The sequence below is a fragment of the Cyprinodon tularosa genome, unplaced genomic scaffold (assembly GCF_016077235.1).
Source record: "Cyprinodon tularosa strain WSP-4 unplaced genomic scaffold, ASM1607723v1 ctg188, whole genome shotgun sequence".
Taxonomy (NCBI): domain Eukaryota; kingdom Metazoa; phylum Chordata; class Actinopteri; order Cyprinodontiformes; family Cyprinodontidae; genus Cyprinodon; species Cyprinodon tularosa.
The window spans coordinates 820,280-839,832 of NW_024038663.1; the positions used below are offsets into that span (position 1 = coordinate 820,280).

The 19,553-nt window shown below is 35.9% G+C and overlaps 1 protein-coding gene across 2 annotated transcripts in view; it reads left to right on the top strand.

The window, feature by feature from the left end:
* The window catches only part of cntn5 (contactin 5), a 225,097-nt gene that overhangs the window by 117,192 nt on the left and 88,352 nt on the right, over positions 1–19,553 (top strand). For both annotated transcript variants that reach the window (XM_038282848.1, XM_038282849.1), the window contains exons 6-7: positions 12,628–12,723; positions 18,331–18,534. In XM_038282848.1, coding sequence (XP_038138776.1) covers positions 12,628–12,723; positions 18,331–18,534 — 300 coding nt within the window. The remainder of the gene's footprint in view (positions 1–12,627; positions 12,724–18,330; positions 18,535–19,553) is intronic.

Genomic DNA, 19,553 nt, shown 5'->3' on the forward strand with positions numbered 1-19,553 from the left:
AGCTGATGAGCAGCCCTGCGCTCCTGTTAGTTTAAATAAACACTTTGAACTTTCCCACTGTCTCTCCTTGAATTCTGGGTCCAACATTCTGAGATTATTACACATTAACTCAGTTCAGATCACTGCTGAAGAAGATAATCAAGCATAATGTTTCTACATCCAGGTTTTAATGTGGGAATGTGTTCATGGTGATGTGAGTCTAATTTGAAAGACTAAAAACCACAACACCTTCAACATGTTTTGCAATGTGTGTGCAAAGTGATTTGTGATCAACTGAAAGTGGGACCTCTTCTTGCTTTCTTTTGTAAAGGGCTCTTCTTGCCACTCTTTCAGATTTGTGGAGCATAGCCTTTACACTTGTCCTGTCAACAGATCCTTTCCTTAGAGCGGTGAATCTGTACTGGTGGTGCTCATCATGCTGAATGCTCTCTAATGATGTATAAACCTCTAAGATCTTGACAGATTAGCTGTCTTTATACTGAAATTCAATTACATGGATTAACTGTGCGTACCAATTGTGTGAACTCTGAAAGGAGTTGTGTTTTATCTAACAGCACATTTTTTGGATTTTTGTTTTTATAAAAGAAACAGTGAACATCATGTTTAATTTTCCCTTGAGATCACTGGAGGCACTGGCAGGATAAGTACAATTTTTTTCTTGACTTCACTTATAGGTTCAACTACTGTTTTTGTTGTATGTGTTTTTTTTATCAAATCTCTATGGCACTGAATACATCAGAGAAGAGAGCACTCCTAATTTTTATTAAATAGATATTACTTACCCAAACCTTGAACTCCAAAGTATAAAACAAGACTTTGCATAAAAGTAACTAAAACATCTCTCTGCATGCTGTTCATCCTTGTTATTCTCCCATTACCTCTGAAATGCAAAGAAACCCAACTCTGCAGGTACAGTTCATGGGTGGAATACATAAAGCTCATTCAGCCTAGACATGTCATTGGTGCTCCTTGTAGCTTATTCATATTTATGTGCAAAACCTTGTGGTTTTGAATACTGAAGGCGGGGGGGGGGTTCAGACAGAGCATCTTGTTTCTGCAGGTTTGTGTTTTGCATGTTCAGAAGTTGTTCGATAAATTACAGCTGCTGTCTCTCTTCTGTGAGGTGCTTATTTCTTTCTTTTTGTTCAGCGATAACGAGGATTGTCTGCTTCAACACAAGTGATACACACTTGAGATACAGCCTTGAGACCATTTTGCTGTCTGTCTCTGTTGCATGTCTTATGCTCTGTTTTTGAGAAACTCCACCCTTGTGAATTGGCAGAGAGAGCAGACTAGACAGAGGAAAAATCGAAGGTCTAAATAGATATCAGATGCTGCCTTGAAAAACAGTACTTTTTGTTATGATACATAATTATGTGCTGTAATTTCATTATATGAAAAAAACTATTTCATCAAGTAGAGTTGCAATCAAGTAAAGAAATAAAATTGAAAAAAACAATAATTATTTTCTGTGACTAGATATCATTTTAGGATTTTAAATGATTGCGATTTCAATGAAACAGTGTTAAATGTTTTGTCAAAAATTTTATAGATTCGTCAAAATGTCAAAAACTCAAAAATTACTTTTAGTTCACATAGGGCTGTAACTAAAGGTTACTTTGCAAATCAATTAATCTGTCAATTATTTTTTTTTGATTATTTGATTAATAATGTTAAATGAAAAATATTTTGCTAAATATTTTTATCTATCAGTGATATCATTCTCATTGTCTTATTTGTAAACCAAAAAAATCTTCAAATAAAGATTTTGTGGAAAGGGAACACTTGTAATTAATAAATGTAATTTTGCATTAAGATTTACTGTACTACTCAATGAGAAAGTTCCCAAACTTAAATACTTAAATAACTAATACATGTAAGTTTAGCTAGTAACAGAAAAATATCTTTGCAGCTACAGCAGCCTTAAACAGAACAGTACTTTTTTCATTTTTAAATGAATCAAACTAGATCCCTACAGCTCTGAACCATCTTTTCCCCCTCTTAAAAAAAGATCTTCAATCTTAGTACCATACATACATTTCATTCCTTGTAAGTTTATTATTAACTGTTCCATGAAATTTTGTCCTTATGGTTTTTTTGGCTTCCAAATATAAACATCTGTGATGTTTCCTCCATGCAATACTATTTGTCTGAGATTCCACAGAAAGTAATAAAGATTTCCTGCTTCCTGCATTTAAATGCAGAACCTACTCTTTCTCTTTCTACATATTAAACTGATGGTGTTTATCTCTCTGCATTGGAACCTTACTACTTTTTATGGTCGCTCTGCGCATTTTCATGCAGTGCAGTGATACAATTGATTGCTTTAGCTGCTTCAGATACATAGGAACAGATTTTATTCCCCCAATAATCTAAAGCAAGTAATACTTGAGATCACTTTGCCCTGGAAGAACCATTCACCCTATTTGACTTGGCCGGTGATAACTGATGTATGAATTGTCAGATTTTAAGTTTGAGCCTTTTAGGTTTGATGGAGTTCATTGCCTCACATCAAATTGAGATACATATTTGTAGCCTTCTTCTACAGTTTTGTCCACAGGTTTGCAATTTTACAGTAGATTGAGAGAAGGATGGTCAGGTCAAGGCTCTTTATATTATATCCACTGGTCTTGAACTCTGTTCCTAACCTGGTCTGTTTTTTGTTGCTGTTTTTGTTTTGAAATTCGGAGCTACTGAACTTGCTCTTGAGCTGCTTTTTAGCCATAACTTTGAAGGCAGTAGGCAGGATGGAGGGCCTCTGATCTTTTTCCCCAAAGAATTTTTCTCTTTCCTTCTGCAGACGTGAGCATGGCTGAGGCTGAGGCATTGAGTCTCCGAGCTGAGCTGTGGTAATGACATTAAAGTGTTGCTCTGAGCCAGGCGTTAAAAGATCCACACAAACAGACAACTTTGACATATTCTGCAATACCATTTATTACTGTCCATGGATTGATTTCCTGCTGACCTTCATATATGTGATTTACATTGAGCTCATTTTTTGAAATACTTGTATAATTCTTCTGAGGCTAGAATATTGACAAATGCATATGTTGACACCCTTATTAATAAATCATTGTTGCTTATGCTTTTTTTTTCTCCAAATTTAGAAACATCTTAATGAAACAGCTGCACATTTTAGACAAAGAGGTTCATTTAACCATTTAATTTCTTTCAACACCCTTCTTTGATTTATCAATTTTTCTAAGCTAATAGTTTAATTTCTCATCAAGCATTTGATATGCTAAGCGATCACAACATCTAAATTAGACCTCTCAAATGGTAGGGTGATATTAGAGGTTTTATTCCCCCTGATAACTAAAACTGTTTACTGCCTCAGTTGCTTAATGTTTTTTTTTACATTTGTTTTGAGATGTTTGCCAAAGAAAACAGCCATTTCTGAATGTTATGACGGCTTAAAGTGGATATGCTAAAATTTCAATTTCTGTCTTGCTAGAACAGGTGTGTCAGAAAACAAAAACTATAGAGAAAAGTTTTATTGATATTAAAACCAAGGAAATACCTACAGTATTACATGTTTATAACAAATCATGAATTCATTTTCACGTACCAAATCATTATCAAAAACAGGAAAAGAAGAGGCCTGTGGAATACTTAAGGGTAATTTAAATGTTTTTTTAATTTAAAAAAAAAAACATATTTTATTCCTTGGGTTTTAACACTGTAATCTAGTTTTTATGGCACTACTCCTATTGTGACATGCTATAATGTCTGTTTCGGGTAGTGTTGCGCTGATGCCATTTTTTGGCCTCGATAGCGATACCAAATACCTGGCTGTGCAGTATTGCCCCATACCATACTGATACCATCTGTTTGAAATGGATGTGTGTGTGTTCATATGAGGAACTGCATACTACTTGTATGTCAAATGCCATCATGGCTTTGTCAAGCTGCTGCCTACCTTTATGAAGCAGGAAAAAGACTAATACAAAGTGAATCCCATAGAACTTTATATTGCCTATCTGGAATTGGTGACAATAGTTTAATAAAGTTTTTTGGCTTTCAAAATAGTATCAGTTCCCTATTTGTTGGTACTCGCTGATACCAATACCACCATTTTAGTGCTGGATCGGGGCCCCGCCTGATACCGGTATCGGTGCAACACTAGTCTTGGGTGTTTATTCCTAACTTGTTCTTGTTTTTTGTGTACAGCACTTTGGTTACCCTTGTGTTCTTTAACATGCTATAGAAATAAAGTTGACTGACCGATTTGAAATAAAGGTAAATGCAAATTTTTATCTTTCTGTACCATTAAAGCCTTACTCTATTTATATCACCAATTTGCAGAGCTGCAAGGTATGATCAGAATTAGGGCTGCACCAACGAATCGATAAAAATCGACTTTTAAAAGCGTTGGCAACGAATTTCATCATCGATTAGTTGTGTCGCGCGATTAATGCGTCATCCGCCGTCGTCATCACTGCCATTTGATTGAAACGCGGGAAGAAAAAAAAATAGCGCTCTATTGACCGATACCGCAAACGCAAGCTGCGTCTCAATTTGGAGACAGCCTGTGCTTTGTAAAGCGAAAAAAGTCGTAACATGCAACTTTTGTAAAAACAAATTAACATGGCACAGAAGCACCACTGTTATGTTGCAGCACCTGAAAAGGAAACACCATTGGAGCCTTCGATGGCAGTGAAGAGAGCTGATCAGCAGGGTGAGCGACCATGTTTGTTTCGTTTTAAAGTGGGGAAACGTAACGTTAGTTTCTCAGGTAGCTCGTCTGATGCTTTCCTTACCTTGTTAGTAGGTTACAGAAAGTGAAGGGTTGGCTAGTTATTTTACTTTTAATTTTATTTGAATTAGCTTAAGCAGCGTTTATATTTTCTTTATAAATAAATTAACTTGCATATTATGAGGGCAAAGCTTTTAAAGTTTAAATCTTCTGGCAAAGATAAAGTAAAGAAGATCCTGCAATTTATGGAAGTAAAGCAGAATAAAATCCAGCAAGATCAGTAATATGTCAATTAATTATATGCCACATTTGTCATGATGGGTAATCAGAGCTAGCCCAAAATGCAGAACACACACGGAGGCTGATGAAAAGTTTAACAAAAGTTTATTGAAACATAAGCACATGAATATTGCACTGGAACAGGTTCTGGCTAGAGGGCAGGTTCACTGGAGTCTGCAAGGATGATAGTTCAGTTAGCTCAGGGACTGGGAAGTTATGAGTCAGAGAGTTTGCTGATGAATACCTTGAAGGAGTCCGGGTATCTCTTTGAGAGAGGTTACTGTTGGGTCCAGAGACTGTTTGGTTCAGCAGAGTCCAATAACCGCTTCAGCGTCTTACTTCTGACTTTGAGGGCAGACCTTGGTTTTGGTTTCCAGCTCTTAGCCAAGAGCTGCAGGGGAATCCAGAGAAGAGTCTTTAGGTTTGGCTCACGAGGGCAGGCTCGGCAGGTTAGGCTCATCCAGAGCTTCAAGGAGTACAGGATTCCTGTGAGACAGAGACAAGGAAGAATTAGAATCTTATCTCAACAGAGACAGCGAAGATTCTCAGGCTTTTGCTAGGCTCAGGTGCTAACCAAACTGGATCAACACTGCGGCGTTGAGGCAAGGTCTGAAGGCAGGTTATATACTGGAGGATTCTCTAATGACGAGATGCGCCACAGGTGTGTTGGGGGCTCAGCTCAGGAGGATCCACGGCGCACTCTGCTGGAGAAAGGTGGTACAGCTCCAGATCCCAACAACATTCCCATGTAAATATCTGTCTTTGGAGGATGTGTTTTTTTAACACCCCTAGTTCTCTCATTTTTATTCCAAATACAATTTATAATTTGAATCACAGGGCTATTTTTATCTCTATGGTTCAGTATTTTCTCAAGTAGCAACTTTAACTGCTATACTTTCCTGTCTTAAAAGGCAGAACTCTTCTGGTCTAAAAAAAATGTATTTGTTGAAATGGGGGGACCTATTGTTTGAACCCCTTAGGGGTTTTTAAAAACAAAAATTCCTGTCTTTTTTTTTGCGCTTTATGAAACAAAGTACCCTATATTTTGTGGATGTACCGCTACATTTCTCATGTAAGTTTGCGTAGTTTTAACACAAATATTTATTTTTCATATTGCACCAGTACAGTTAATGAGCAACCTGTACTTGTGTGCTTGTTTGTTCTGTCTAAAATGTTTATTTTGGAATAAAGAGGATAATATAAAAAAATATTTTTTGTCCGATTCATCGATTAATCAAAAAAATAATCGGCCGATTCATCGATTTTTAAAATAACCGTTAGTCGCAGCCCTAATCAGAATAGATTTTGAGTGAGCTGTTTGCATCCCAAAGGACTTTAAACCTTTTTTTTTACTTTAAAACCTAGTAAACCTTAATATTACTTTAAGAATTCATAACTGATGACTTAAGTTTACTGTAAAAGTATCTGAGAAGCTGCTATTTTTGTAGCAAAATATCGAAATAGGTGATGCTTGTAACATTTGTACGTGGGAAAGTAAAAGAACTCTCCTCTAGTATGAGTTCTGTATTGCAACAAAGCTAAAAAAAAATAATGTCATCATCTAAATTGTCAGGGGTCTTTCTGCATGGAGTTTGCATGTTCTCCCTGAGTATGCGTGGGTTCTCTCCGGGTACCCCAGCTTCCTCCCGCGGTCCAAAAACATGACTGTTAGGTTAATTGGCTTCTCTAGCCAATGAACCTAACAACTAATTGGCTTCCCCTTAGGTGTAAGTGTGTGTGTGAATGGTTGTTTGTCTCTGTGTGGCCTTGCGATGGACTGGCGACCTGTCCAGGGTGTACCCCTCCTCTCACCCGTAGACAGCTGGAGATAGGCACCAGCATCCCTCGCGACCCCAGCAGGGATAAGTGTGCCAGAAAATGGATGGATGGATCTAAATTGTGCATTTTTTATTAAGCTCCATCCTCTGGTGTAGGCACAAGATCTGCTCAGGTGATCAGATCTCTCTTGGGTCCTGCGCATGCCAATTAAGTTGCACTATATGATCGGCTGAATATTGCCACTTGACGTAAAGCATTGTAGTTACCCAAAAAATGATAATAACATAATGCAGGGTCATTGTGTCAAGTCGGGAGTATCTGTAGTGTGATCATGTCTAATGACCGATTAAGTTTTATCTGGTTGATACCAAAACTGAAAAAATATATTTATGGTAAATATATTTATACAAAGTAACTGCAAGACTATGATATAAAGGGTCTAGCTGTCCTCATTAGCTAACAGGTTAGCCTATTTTAGCTCGATCATTTAGCCTTATAAAGCTACACTTCTTTTACTTTGTCAGTAGAATAACAGTTGTTTTCTTTGTCTAAAATCTCTACGAAAATAATTTTTGAAGATGATCTACCCCCGTCCCCTCAGATCTTAATAAAAAGAAACAAAATTAGCTCTGAGGCTTTTGTGTCACTTTGTTAAATTGCAGAACTTGGTCTGTCTTAGAAGGCAGTGCTTTTCTTCAAGGAAAGATGATTGTTTTTTACTTTCAGCTGCTTTAGATCGCCAATGAAATGTAAAATAATAGCAGATATAGGTAATGATATGTTGAGACTCCAGAAGAGATCTGATTTTTCAGAAAATGGCGCAATACAGTGTGTCATAGTGGTGTTGCCATATGATGATGTCATAAGAAGGGACAGGGCCCCTGAGCAGATCTGGTACCTATAGTGGGTCAGGGCAATTACTCAATTTAGTAGTGATCTGAGCCATTTTTCATGACTCAGAACATAGGACCCAGTATTCAAGGCCAGACAGACAGTTCAGACAGAAAGTTCAGATGGGAACAGGCAAGCTCAGTGGTTAAGAGGCAGAACAGGTCAGGATCAGGAAATTAGAAACACTTTGGTAAGCTAAAATCCACTCTCTCCACTGAGATCAGACAGGAACAGGCAAGCTCAGTAGATGAGAGGCAGAACAGGTCAGGATCAGGAAATTAGAAACACTTTGGTAAGCTAAAATCCACTCGCTCCACTGAGATCAGACAGGAACAGACAAGCTCAGTAGATGAGAGGCAGAACAGGTCAGGATTAGGAAATCATAAACACTGTGGTACGCTAAAAACCCTTTCACCACTGGTCTCCCGAGAATGAGAACAAGATAATCTGGAACAGATTACTTGAATGCAAGCACCTTAAATGGAGGCAGAAGCAGGTGGATCGGATGAGCAGTGATTACAAACCAGGCAAAGTTAGACAGGTGAAATAAATGAATTAATAAGCCAGTCATCAGGTCCAAGATCATGACAAAATTAGCTTAATTTGGCTCCTTCTTTATAACCATTAGGTCGCAAATTACTACCTTGTCTTAAAGTGTTTGGATGATATAACACTATAATAAGATTCTAAATGTTCCACTGCAAATAAGTGCTCAAAAGAATAAAATAAAGCAATGTCCTGCACTCCAGTCTGACTTCCTATTGCTACTGAGTCTGTTTACTTTTTTAATGAGAAACTTCTTTTACTTCTTTTTTGCCTCTTCCCACTGCTATTTTCACAGCTTATCTTCAGTTATGAATCATTTTTGGAGTAACGCTGTTACATAATTCTAGTATTATTGGTGAAGTAATCCTTTTTACATAGCAGTAACATTATAACTACTTTCAATCTAACACAGCATGTTACATCTGGATCATTTAAAGCAATTTTGCATAATTGATCTCTCTGCAGTGGCTAGAGAGCTCCTTTCAGTACAGTAATGAGCAGTAACTGAGATAGAGGCATATGTGACACTGATTGGCTGAGGAGATGTAATGTGGGTGGGTGTTCAGCATGCAATGATTGCTCACACATCACAACACAAGAGGAGAGATGTGAGCTGATGGTGGAGTAAACTGCAGAGTCAATGACGGCATTGCTAAGTTGGAATCGCTGCTGTAATCAAAGGCTAAATGTTCCTGTGATTTGTTCTTTATGTCTGGGAACAAAGGCTTTATCGTCGGTTATAGGCAGCTCCAATCTCAACATCCTCACATCTTCTCACCTTTAACAACACCAAATGAGAACTTGCTGCCGTAGTTTATCAATAGATTGCTCCTTGCCGAGAACTGAGATGAAAAGGAGATAACACATGCACACAAAATACTAATTTGTTCTTACAAAACATTGATTTCTTCCCACAAAATACTAATTTGTTGCCCAAAAAAATAAAAAAAATAAAAAATACGGTGACCAGATCTAAAAAAAAAAAAAATACTAAAATAAAATGTGGGACAACAAAAATGCTTTTTTAACCATGTGTTGCCTCCGTATGAACTTGCAAAATTAACAAACCTTACAAAAAGCTCTCTAAGCATGGTCTGCAGGTTAGTCATATGAGGTGCTGTTTTGTATTTACAGTTGATGTGTCTCTATGACAGTGACTGCTGTTCTGCTGACTTTACATTTAGAAAACAGCACCTCTTAAATAAACTTTCTGACTTTTTTAGATTTTAACCTACTCAAATACGGTAGATTATTTAAATTATTTTATTATATAATTAAATTATATAATTATTTAATTATTATATTTAAATAATAATAATTATTATTATTATTAGAACACCGGCCCGGGACAGATGTCAAAAATGCAGCATCATCTGGTCATCTTACCTGGCTATTCAATATTATATTTGACATTTTTTTGTGGACAGAAATAGGTACTTTAGAGGAGCAAATTAGTATTTTTTTGTGCATTTGTTTGCATGTTTATATATATTTTGAGGCCACAAATCAATATGTAGTAGAAATGATTTACTTGATTACATGATTTTGTTACATGTCAGTTATTGGGCTTCATACATCTTAAGTATTAGGTTGAATTTACTTACATTGTTTAGGATAATTTTTAAAGGGTTATATGCCCAACTCCACTGACCTCAGTAACCATGACAACATTGGCCATGCACACCTTGATTAATCAGTCTGTCCATTAATGAAAGAGAGGAAACAAAGCAGCTGGCTGAAGTTCAGGTTGTAGTGGAGCTGGCCATATAGCCCATTTTTCCATGACATACTGAAAGATGGATTAGTTTTTCTTTTTCTGGATCTACACCCCCAGCTTAATTTTTCACAAAGTCAATTTCACTTGTGTTAAATTGCTTGAAAAGCATGTCTCTTTACTGTTATTGGTATTTTATAGTCATTTGTAGCCTGATGATTGGCATGAATATAAATCTCTAAAACATCATTGCTGTATTTTTGTTTTATTTTAAACATTAAAGGAGTAAGTCATTATTTTAGACTACAATAAAATAAGTTATCTACAGAAGTAAAGGTATATTTTTATATAAAATATAATGTGACATTGCACACCCTCTCTCTGTGTTGTACGACCGTTTAAAAGCCAGGCAGGTTTGGCATGTTAAGATGGGGTTGCAGCTTAAGTTTAGTTTGAGAGTCATCACTTGTGATGCATTTTGTTTTTGTCCACAGAAAGTACTTAACAGCTCAACTAGAGGTGAAATTTAACTTGTTGCTCCTTTAAAGATAGTAAGCACATCAACATGAATATATTTCAACTGAGTGTCTTGGCTTTCTTGGACTACCACAGACCTGAATGGTGTAGATTAGTATAGGCTGCCATGTTTCCAGAAATGCTGTCCAGATTTATTTATTAATTGATATTAAATATCCTTCCTTTAATTGCTGATCTAATTTCAGGACAGTAATCAGTTTAATTTTTCAAGATTACAATAAGTAACTGCAAAGGTAATTTGCTTAGTAACTACTTACTTTGATTAAGCAGTATCTGAGTTACTAACTCGGTTAATTTTTGGGAGAATGCTCCAAAAATATGTTAGTAAAGGTGAAAACTTACATTTAAATCTATAATTAATATGGATTACGTTATGTTTGACTGTAAGGAAATACTTATGTTAAATTCAAAGGTGGGCATGCTGACTCAAAAAGCATCTTCCTGAAGCTATTTCAGAAGAGTGTCTTGAAAAGAAAAGAAAGAACTTTACTCCTCCGGCAGAAAAAACCATCACAGTCTTTGCATTTTGCTACCAGCAAAATTCCCCAACAGCCAACTCATTCTTTTTTCAACAAGGTGAAAAGTTCAGCAGGTTTCCCCTTCTTGGACCACTGGACACAAACGGCTGTAGGGGAAAAGCATTCAGCACTCCATATAGCAGGAGAAAAGGCATGGTTTTTAGTATCTGATCTAAAAGAGTAAATAGCAGTGGCTGGAAAAAAAAAATCAAAACAGACTTTAAAAAGGTTAGGCCATAACTTAAAACCAGAAATAGGCTACTGTTGCTCTTGTGTTATTTATGTGCTACCTCCTGATTTCAAAACAAAACACTTCAAAAGCCTATTGTAGATTACTTTGTTCACTAAAATTTAAAGGATGTACAAAATAGAGTAATATAAATTTGCAGAGGTTTTAGTCAACTGCTGTGTTAACATTACAGAATGGATATCATTATATCTTTTATTTATTTTTTGTTATACTAAAAACAAATTCTTTTTTTTTCAACACCCAAACCCTCCCTTCTTTTTCTGTAAAATTCTCAACTTTTTACCTTGACTGCTGTCGGTTGTGAACCTCTTGCTACCACTCTTCATTATTTTCTATTGATATGCTGCACTCTATGCAGCTATAGTTACTGAACAATGGTTTTTCTGGTAATTCAACTGTCTTATAAATCTTTGTACTTATCCTCTGTGAACCTTTCAGAGAAGCTGAGTATTATACTTTCATTATCTATAACCCATAAGAATTTAAAACTATTAACAGCAATAAATATTTGAAATACATCCCTCTGTGCAATAAATGTATACCATGATATGCATTTTTTCAAATTTAGATTAACTTTTCAGTGTTATTAAATATGTTGCCATGTACCAACTTTTATTCTTTTATTATGTTTTTTTTTATTGCCGTTATCCCTTTTTATTACAATACTAAAAATGTTTTACAATTTACATTACCCTTAGTTGTCACGGATATTTCCGTATGTATCTTTTAGCTCAATTCCTTTTATCAACTGAGAGGGATGATATTTAATAAGAACGCAGGTTGAAGTGAAGCATTGAAAAAAAAAAATACTTCAGACGAGTTCATCAAATTAAATCCAACCCATTTTGTGCGAAAGGAACACTTTAAAATGAAGTCAATGAACCATTATTATTAAATGTGCGGAAAATGCAGCTTTCACAAGTCATTGGGGAATAATTGCCCAACAGCTCGGCAGTAATGGACAAAGTTATGGAACAAAAGTGGTTTAGTCAAAAAGACTGACCCGTGATCATGAACTCGTTAATTTTTTTTCTATAGCTGTGCAACACTATGAAATAGATATGAGCATAATTTGTTGTTGAGATCTTTTTATGGAGCGATGTATTGAAAGTGGATGCATTTAATCAAAATGTATTCTGTAGAATGTCCATGAAGATGCTAAGGTTGTTTGGTGAATGGAGCATTGTAAGTTTTTGCACCTTTAAAGTTACGACCTATATTTGCTGCAACCCTGTAAGCAGCTTCATCATTAGGCTAAATTTAAATAGAAAAGAAACAAGAACTTTCAAATTAATGAAAAAAAACTAAAACATTTTATTGTAAAAATATGGGAGAAAAACATTTTGGCTCCTGTTTCAATTGCAGGAAAACATGTCACACTTTGATGTTGCTGATAACAATTTTTGTGCAATCTTAGATCTTGGTGCTTTCAGTACGAGGACCAGGGGTGGAGTGTCTGTGCGTGAAGGCCAAGGTGTTGTGCTGATGTGTACCCCCCCTCCTCATTCACCAGGTAAGACACGTTTTATAATTATTCCCTTAGCAGTAAGCTAAGGTTTCCAACATTGTTGAATGGCTTTTTTAAAGCAGTTTGATAATTTTGCCTTTTGTATGATGAACTAGGATTCTTTTCGGCTGCACAAAGACAGAATACAGACTTTCACTTTATGCTTTGGGGATCGTTAGAAGCATAGTAAGATGTTACAAACAGGAGCCAATTATTTGGAAAAGACAAATCTTATGCCTCACACATATCAGCCCACAGTTTTCTTCTGTTTCATGCCATGCAAACAATGAGACTTTCAGATTCTCTGTTTTACAGAATCATAGCATGCTTTCCTAATGGCAGAAATATTTGCAGAGAGCTAAAGCCCTTTGCAAAAAAAAATATAAAAATATTGCATTAAATTGTATGTTAATACTATCTGATGGGTTAAACTGTATTTGTTGATATTCTAAATTCACTTAAATTTGAGTAAAGACATTTATCTCTTTTTGATAGTAAAACATCAAGTTTTCAACTACCGATCACACAAATTTGCCTAGATTTCTACTTATTTGTCGACGGTTGCATCTGTGATTGACATTTGATAGATATCTGACATGGTGCACAGTTTAATGAGGGGACAGAGGCGTGATGGAAATATAGATTTTCTGCCGTCTTTAGTTTGTTGCAGCCTTGCTGCTGTAAACTTTAATTGATCCAGGTATCAGTCACAGTGACAGAGTGTAAAACATTCATGTTGTGCCGCATTAAGTTTGACCCATGGATCAAAATGCTCATCCACAAACTCGCACCCGGTAGCAGCATAAAATCAGTAGAGCACAGTGGCTGATCAGTGCAGGTCTTTCTTTTAGCTTAACAAAGCTAAAAAACAACTAATAATATCAAAGGATTATCCTTAAAGCCTATCAGCAGCACCAACTATCTCTTAGTGCTTTGTTTCTCTCCAATGCTCCTATAATTGTGTGTACCTCTCCCAATAGCATGTAGCATTAGCAAATTCTCATTTATCACATACATTTAACAGAAAAGAAGAAAACAATCATATCAAGTCAGTTTGTTTATATTTTTGTTCTTATTTTGGCTGTCTGCATAAATTTATAAATGTGATTCACAGTCAAGTCGCATTACAACACCAAATCTGGGATTTTGAATAATTATTTTTGTGACAGACCAACACAGACTAGCAAAAAATTGTCACCTCCAAGGCAAATGACAAACATTGTGAATTATTTCTACTAATAAAAGCCTAAGATGTGTGCTAAGCATAGCAATTTAACCCTTTTTTAATTGTTTACCCCTAAATGCGTCTAGAAAGCTACCAAATGCCTATAGAAATCGCCTAATTAGTAAACAGAGACCATCTGTTTGTAATTCAATCTCAATATAAATCCAGCTGTTCTATGACTGCCCTGAAGGTTATAGAACATTAGTTAAAAAAAAAAAGAAAACTGCTTCACCAAGACCAAGAAGCACAGCAGACAAGCTACAGTAGTAATGGTTGTAGAGATGTGCATTTGCTGGTGAAGATTCTCATCATCCAGGTCATAGTCATTCCAAAGAAGTTTAAAAAGTAAAAAAAAAAAAAAAAAAAAAAATCCAGTAGTTTTTTTTCCAACTTTTTTGGAGATGTGCATAGCAACATGAGGTCATAAAGCAATATTCCGTGCCTTTGAACAACTTAGGAGGGATGTATTGCATTGTTAAAATTGCGCTTACTAAATGGTTGACGATCTAAACCGATGGGCTGGGAATGGAGAGCATGCAGATCTACACCTTAGGTGGAGGAATCTATGGACTTCTGTTGCTATGCCCTGTACAAATCTGACATTTATGGTTGACTGCAATGAAAAAGAAAACTGATAAAAAGTCACATCATGAGGAATTGAAAAAAAATAATAATTAGATTAGATTAAGAGGCATTTTGGCCTGCATGCAAAATGAAGCTTAAGATGAAAACTCAATGTGGAAGGCTCCTATCAGCTTCACCTGGAACAACCGTTGAGTGACTCGCTCAAGGTCCAGCCAATCGACATCTGGACCACAGCCCCTATCGAGCCAATTGTCATTCAAGATGCTCTTGATTAAACTCCAGGCCCAGCTTCCTTCCTGCACCAGGCAAACTTTCACCCACCTCTACCCCATCTCCTCCCTCTCAGTGTAATCTGAGTTCCACTCATCCTCTAGCTTATCCAAACACCTAAGTTATTCATCCATGCACATGTCAACTCACAACATCGTGTCTTCAGCTGGGGTCTGAGCGCCAAAGAACTTATTTAATTCATGTCAATAAAATCTTTCTTATTGCTTCTTTTCTCCATGCGAGTCTCTCCAGGTTGAAATGCTGTGAGTGATGGAGTATTAAAATCTATACACTACATCCCCTCCCTAAAACAAAACTGTGACACCAGCTCATGTTGGAATGAGTTGATAAGAAGATTAACAGAGATAAGGGTGAGAAACTGACTTGGAACGAGGGCAAAGGGTTGACCTTACAGCAGGAAGGGGTCCTCAAGCAACCGAATAGAGTTACAGTGAAAAGGTTTAAATCAAAGCATACTTGTGTGTTTGAATGGTATTGAATGGTTTATAGTAGTGGCAAAACTACAGTGGCAAGAAAATGTAGGTTCAGATACATTTTCTATCTAATTTCATTGAGCTGAAGCATTTTTTTAAGGGAGATTTTTTATAGATTAGCAAAGCTAGTAGACAGATAATGTACCACAGAAGACCTGCGATGAATATAAATGCACAAGAAAGCATCTGAATTGTATTGTCAAAGGTCTGATTTTCCTTCAACTTCACAGTGATGCACAGAAAAAATACATTAAGTTTGTTATCAAAGTATAACCAAAAGTTTTATTTATATGAATATTTTAACTAGGAACTGTATCTTGTCTAAGACAAAAATATTCTGTCTTTATATTTACTTTGAACAACATTTCTGTTACAATCATCCTTCAAGAACTTTAATTAAGTCATTCATTCAAATTATGCTCAGCTTCATGTTTCCTCCTTTCATTGAAAATCAAGTCCATCCCTACAAGCAGCTGTTTTTTGTGTGTTTTTTTTTTGCTTTTAATGCTCATCTGTTTATTAGTTTAAATTCCAATATGATAATGAAATTTACTAACGAAGAAATAACACTCAAACCACATAAATTGAATCTCTAAAGGACAAAGGCTTTAAATTTGCCAGTTTGATGGATGGCTTTGTGAGCCAGAGCATGTCACAAGTGAAGTTTATGTTAGTTTAAATTGTTTGGATTAAATTGGTTGTGGGAGGATTCATAGACATTCAAACCCACTCAAATTCAAATAAACCTCCATTGGCGATCACTGGGCTGTGAAAAGTTTATTTCCCTCTTCGTGGTTTAGAGCAGTTTGGATGTTTCACTGTAGCAAATACTCATTTATTTTATAGAGATTTATTTTTTGCCAATATAACATTGAAAAAAAAATCTGTGTTACATATTTGGTACTTTATTGTAATTTCTTTCAAATTTTTTTCATAACGCAAATAAACATGCAGATTTTTAACATTATGATTTATCAAATTTAGTAAATATGAGAATGTTCCTCCCGTTGCATGCTTAGACTTAAATCTTTGAATGTTAAATTATGTTCAATTCAGATCAATCACTTCATCCCTGATTATACAGTAACATAATGGTGGTGATATCTTGAAAAAATACTTTTTTAATATTCAAATAATTATAATATTAGAATCAATACTATACCATTTTATTAATGAAAACTGTTCATTACTCAAAATCATAAATAATATTTAAACTTTGTTGCTTGCTAAAGAATTAACGGTCTTCGAATCTTTTTACAAAACCTTAATATTTATATTCTTTCTTAAATGTATAGTGGACGGTTTTCGCAAATCTTTGAAAATACCCACCCTCTTCAGTTTAAAAAAAAAAGCACATGCACAACCCTGTACCCACTCCCGAGGGGGAACGCCTATTAAATGCGTGCAAGAGCATGCAAAAGCCTATTTTTTATTTTGTTTAAAAGTCAGTTTGAATCGCTCATAAAAGCTTACTTTCCAAAAGAAGTTTTGCACTTTGTCCACTATGTCAGATTCACCACCGGTAAGTAAAAATGGGGACGAGCACATAGGATGGCCTTATGCAAACATATCACGAGAATGATTGACAATTAGGAGGACCACTTATTTTGATGACGCACCCGGAAAATGAACATCCTCCACCAGTGTTGTAGTACTCGAGATCGGTCTTGGTCTCGAGACCATTTTTTGACTTGACCGCATTTGGTCTCGGTCTTATCTCTGTCTCGGGCGCTGAGGACTCGGCATTTTATTTCAAGACCGGTCAAGATCACAACTGTGGAAATAACACTAATCATCAGAATATTATCAGTTTCTTTAAGATCCTTCTTTTTATTGGATGCTTGGATTCAAATCCAAGCAATAACCTGTCTCATTGGTAAATGCAGTGAAGGAGATCAATCTATTTTTTCAACAAATTATCTGTCTCATAACATATTTTACAACTTGGTGAAAGATGTAGATTTATTTAAGAAAAGTTATATAATATAGCTTTAATCTGTATATGAGAGAAACAAGAGAAATGATTGTCTTTTTTTTTCAGTTTTACACATTTTACAGAATTTTGCACATTGTTTTGAAATAGCACATTTAAAACCAACATAAATAATAGTACTGTTCATGAACGGCAGAGAAAATACAATTTTGATCGACTTTGATTAATTGTTTGAAATTCTTTGATTACTACACAGAAGTACTAAATAAAGATTTTAATGTTTAGTCCAGTTCTGTGTGTTAAATATCTAGGTGTTTTTATGTGAATGTGGGTCTTTTAGATCAATTTTTGTGATTTTGATCATGTTTCACATTTTATTGTAACATACTGGAGCTGGTCTTGGTCTTTACTCAGTCTCAGACCCTAAAAGTCTTGGTCTTGTCTCGGTCTCGATACACTCTGGTCTTGGTCTCGGGTTAGGTGGTCTTGACCACAACACTGTCCTCCACTATACCTTTACCTGTTTCGCGGAACAGCACACATTTGTGCATAATAATAATAAAATGGTAGGAAAATAAAAAGCACACAAATAAATGTATTGGCTACCCAAAATACAATCCAGTGCTGTTGGTAAATAGTCCACCTGTTAAAATAGGCTAAACATGAATTCAGCAGTTGTTTGAAGGGCTCAACAGTTATTTAGAAAATATTAGAGAGGCCAGTGATCTGGAAAAGAACCTTATAATAGGACAAATTGTCATGTAGGAATGTAAAGACCATTAGTGCATTTCATACTTTACTTTTATTTTCACCTGACCAATATGTACCGCTCTGTGTTGTTCAGTTACTTTAAGTTTAAAAGTATAGAACAAGTTATGGTTTATTAAAACACATTTTGAAGAGGTTTAAGGTTTGAATATGTACCAACTGTACATTTTGACTGCAGTCATTGAAGGTAATCCAGGTTTTTTTAGACACACAAGCAGACTGGTTGTTCCACACCATTATACTAATATACAGCGAAGGGATGGACTCTCTCAGGCATACTTACTAAGTCATTCTTACAAACATGTAACAAATGTATGCCTCTTTTTTTTCTCTTGCAGAGATTATCTACAGCTGGGTCTTTAATGAGTTCCCCTCATTTGTTGCTGAGGACAGTCGCCGCTTCATCTCTCAAGTCACAGGAAACCTGTATATCTCTAAAGTTCAGCCCTCAGATGTCGGAAGCTACATCTGCTTGGTGAAGAACTCAGTGACAAATGCGAGAGTTCTGAGCCCTCCAACTCCTCTGACACTGAAAACCGACGGTAAGGATTTTTAGCTTTTAAATTATATGCAGACTGTTGTTGAGTCCCCTCTCTGCTCTGCTGATCTGATTGCATTGCTGGCTTTTCTGAAATCTATCTATTGCCTTCTGCTGCTGGATTGCTTTTGCACAGATAAAATCTGGAATGGATTTTACATCAAGATGTTGCACTATATCATATCATAATGTGTTTGGAGGAAGTTTTACACTACAATCCTCAAGGTGTTTTGAACTGGGTACACAATTTATGTAGATAGTAGGCCATGCACTAACGTGAGTGTAGGGAGCCTGCTTTGCTCACGGTGTGCTTTTGTGAAAATGGCCATAGGGGAAATCATTTTCCTGCATAAAATTAACTGAATCAATGGCCCTTGCTGTGGATGGGGCTTTTGTCTTTTATTTTTGCCTCTTAGAAGCCATGCTGCCAACATGTTTGTTGGATTCAGTTGTGGATATCACCTACAAGCATTTTACCTCTGACTTCCCAAACAATGCCTCATTACGCTACACAGGTGCTTTCTGTTTTTAAAGTCAATAGAAACCTGTGTGATTATACACTCAGTGAAGCTATAAAATAACCTTTGCATTCTGAATTCATTTCCTAATGTTGCAGCAGGATTACATTCCTCCCAGCAAGTTTTTTGCTCTTTAATTGCGTAAGTGTATGAAGCGGCCCTCTGAGACGTATATAATACTTTGCACACAACCATGCTAAATTAGCTTGTGTCTCTTGCTAAATGAAAAGTAAAATGCAGGAAGAGGGGAACGCGGTCAGTCTGCTATCAGCACCACACTGCAGAGGAAGAAAGATCTTTGTTGTTTTTGTTTAGTTTTTTTTTTTCATTTGTCAGTAGTCTCGTTAAGGGAAATTCATTCAGCAGCATCTGTTGATTTATTTTTTGCAAAGAAAGTCTATCTGATTAGATGTAGTGGCTATTTTTTTACCTGTTTGAATAAACAAACTTTTGATCATTTTGCAAGAAAATATACCAACCTGAATGTACTTATGAAAAGCTTTTA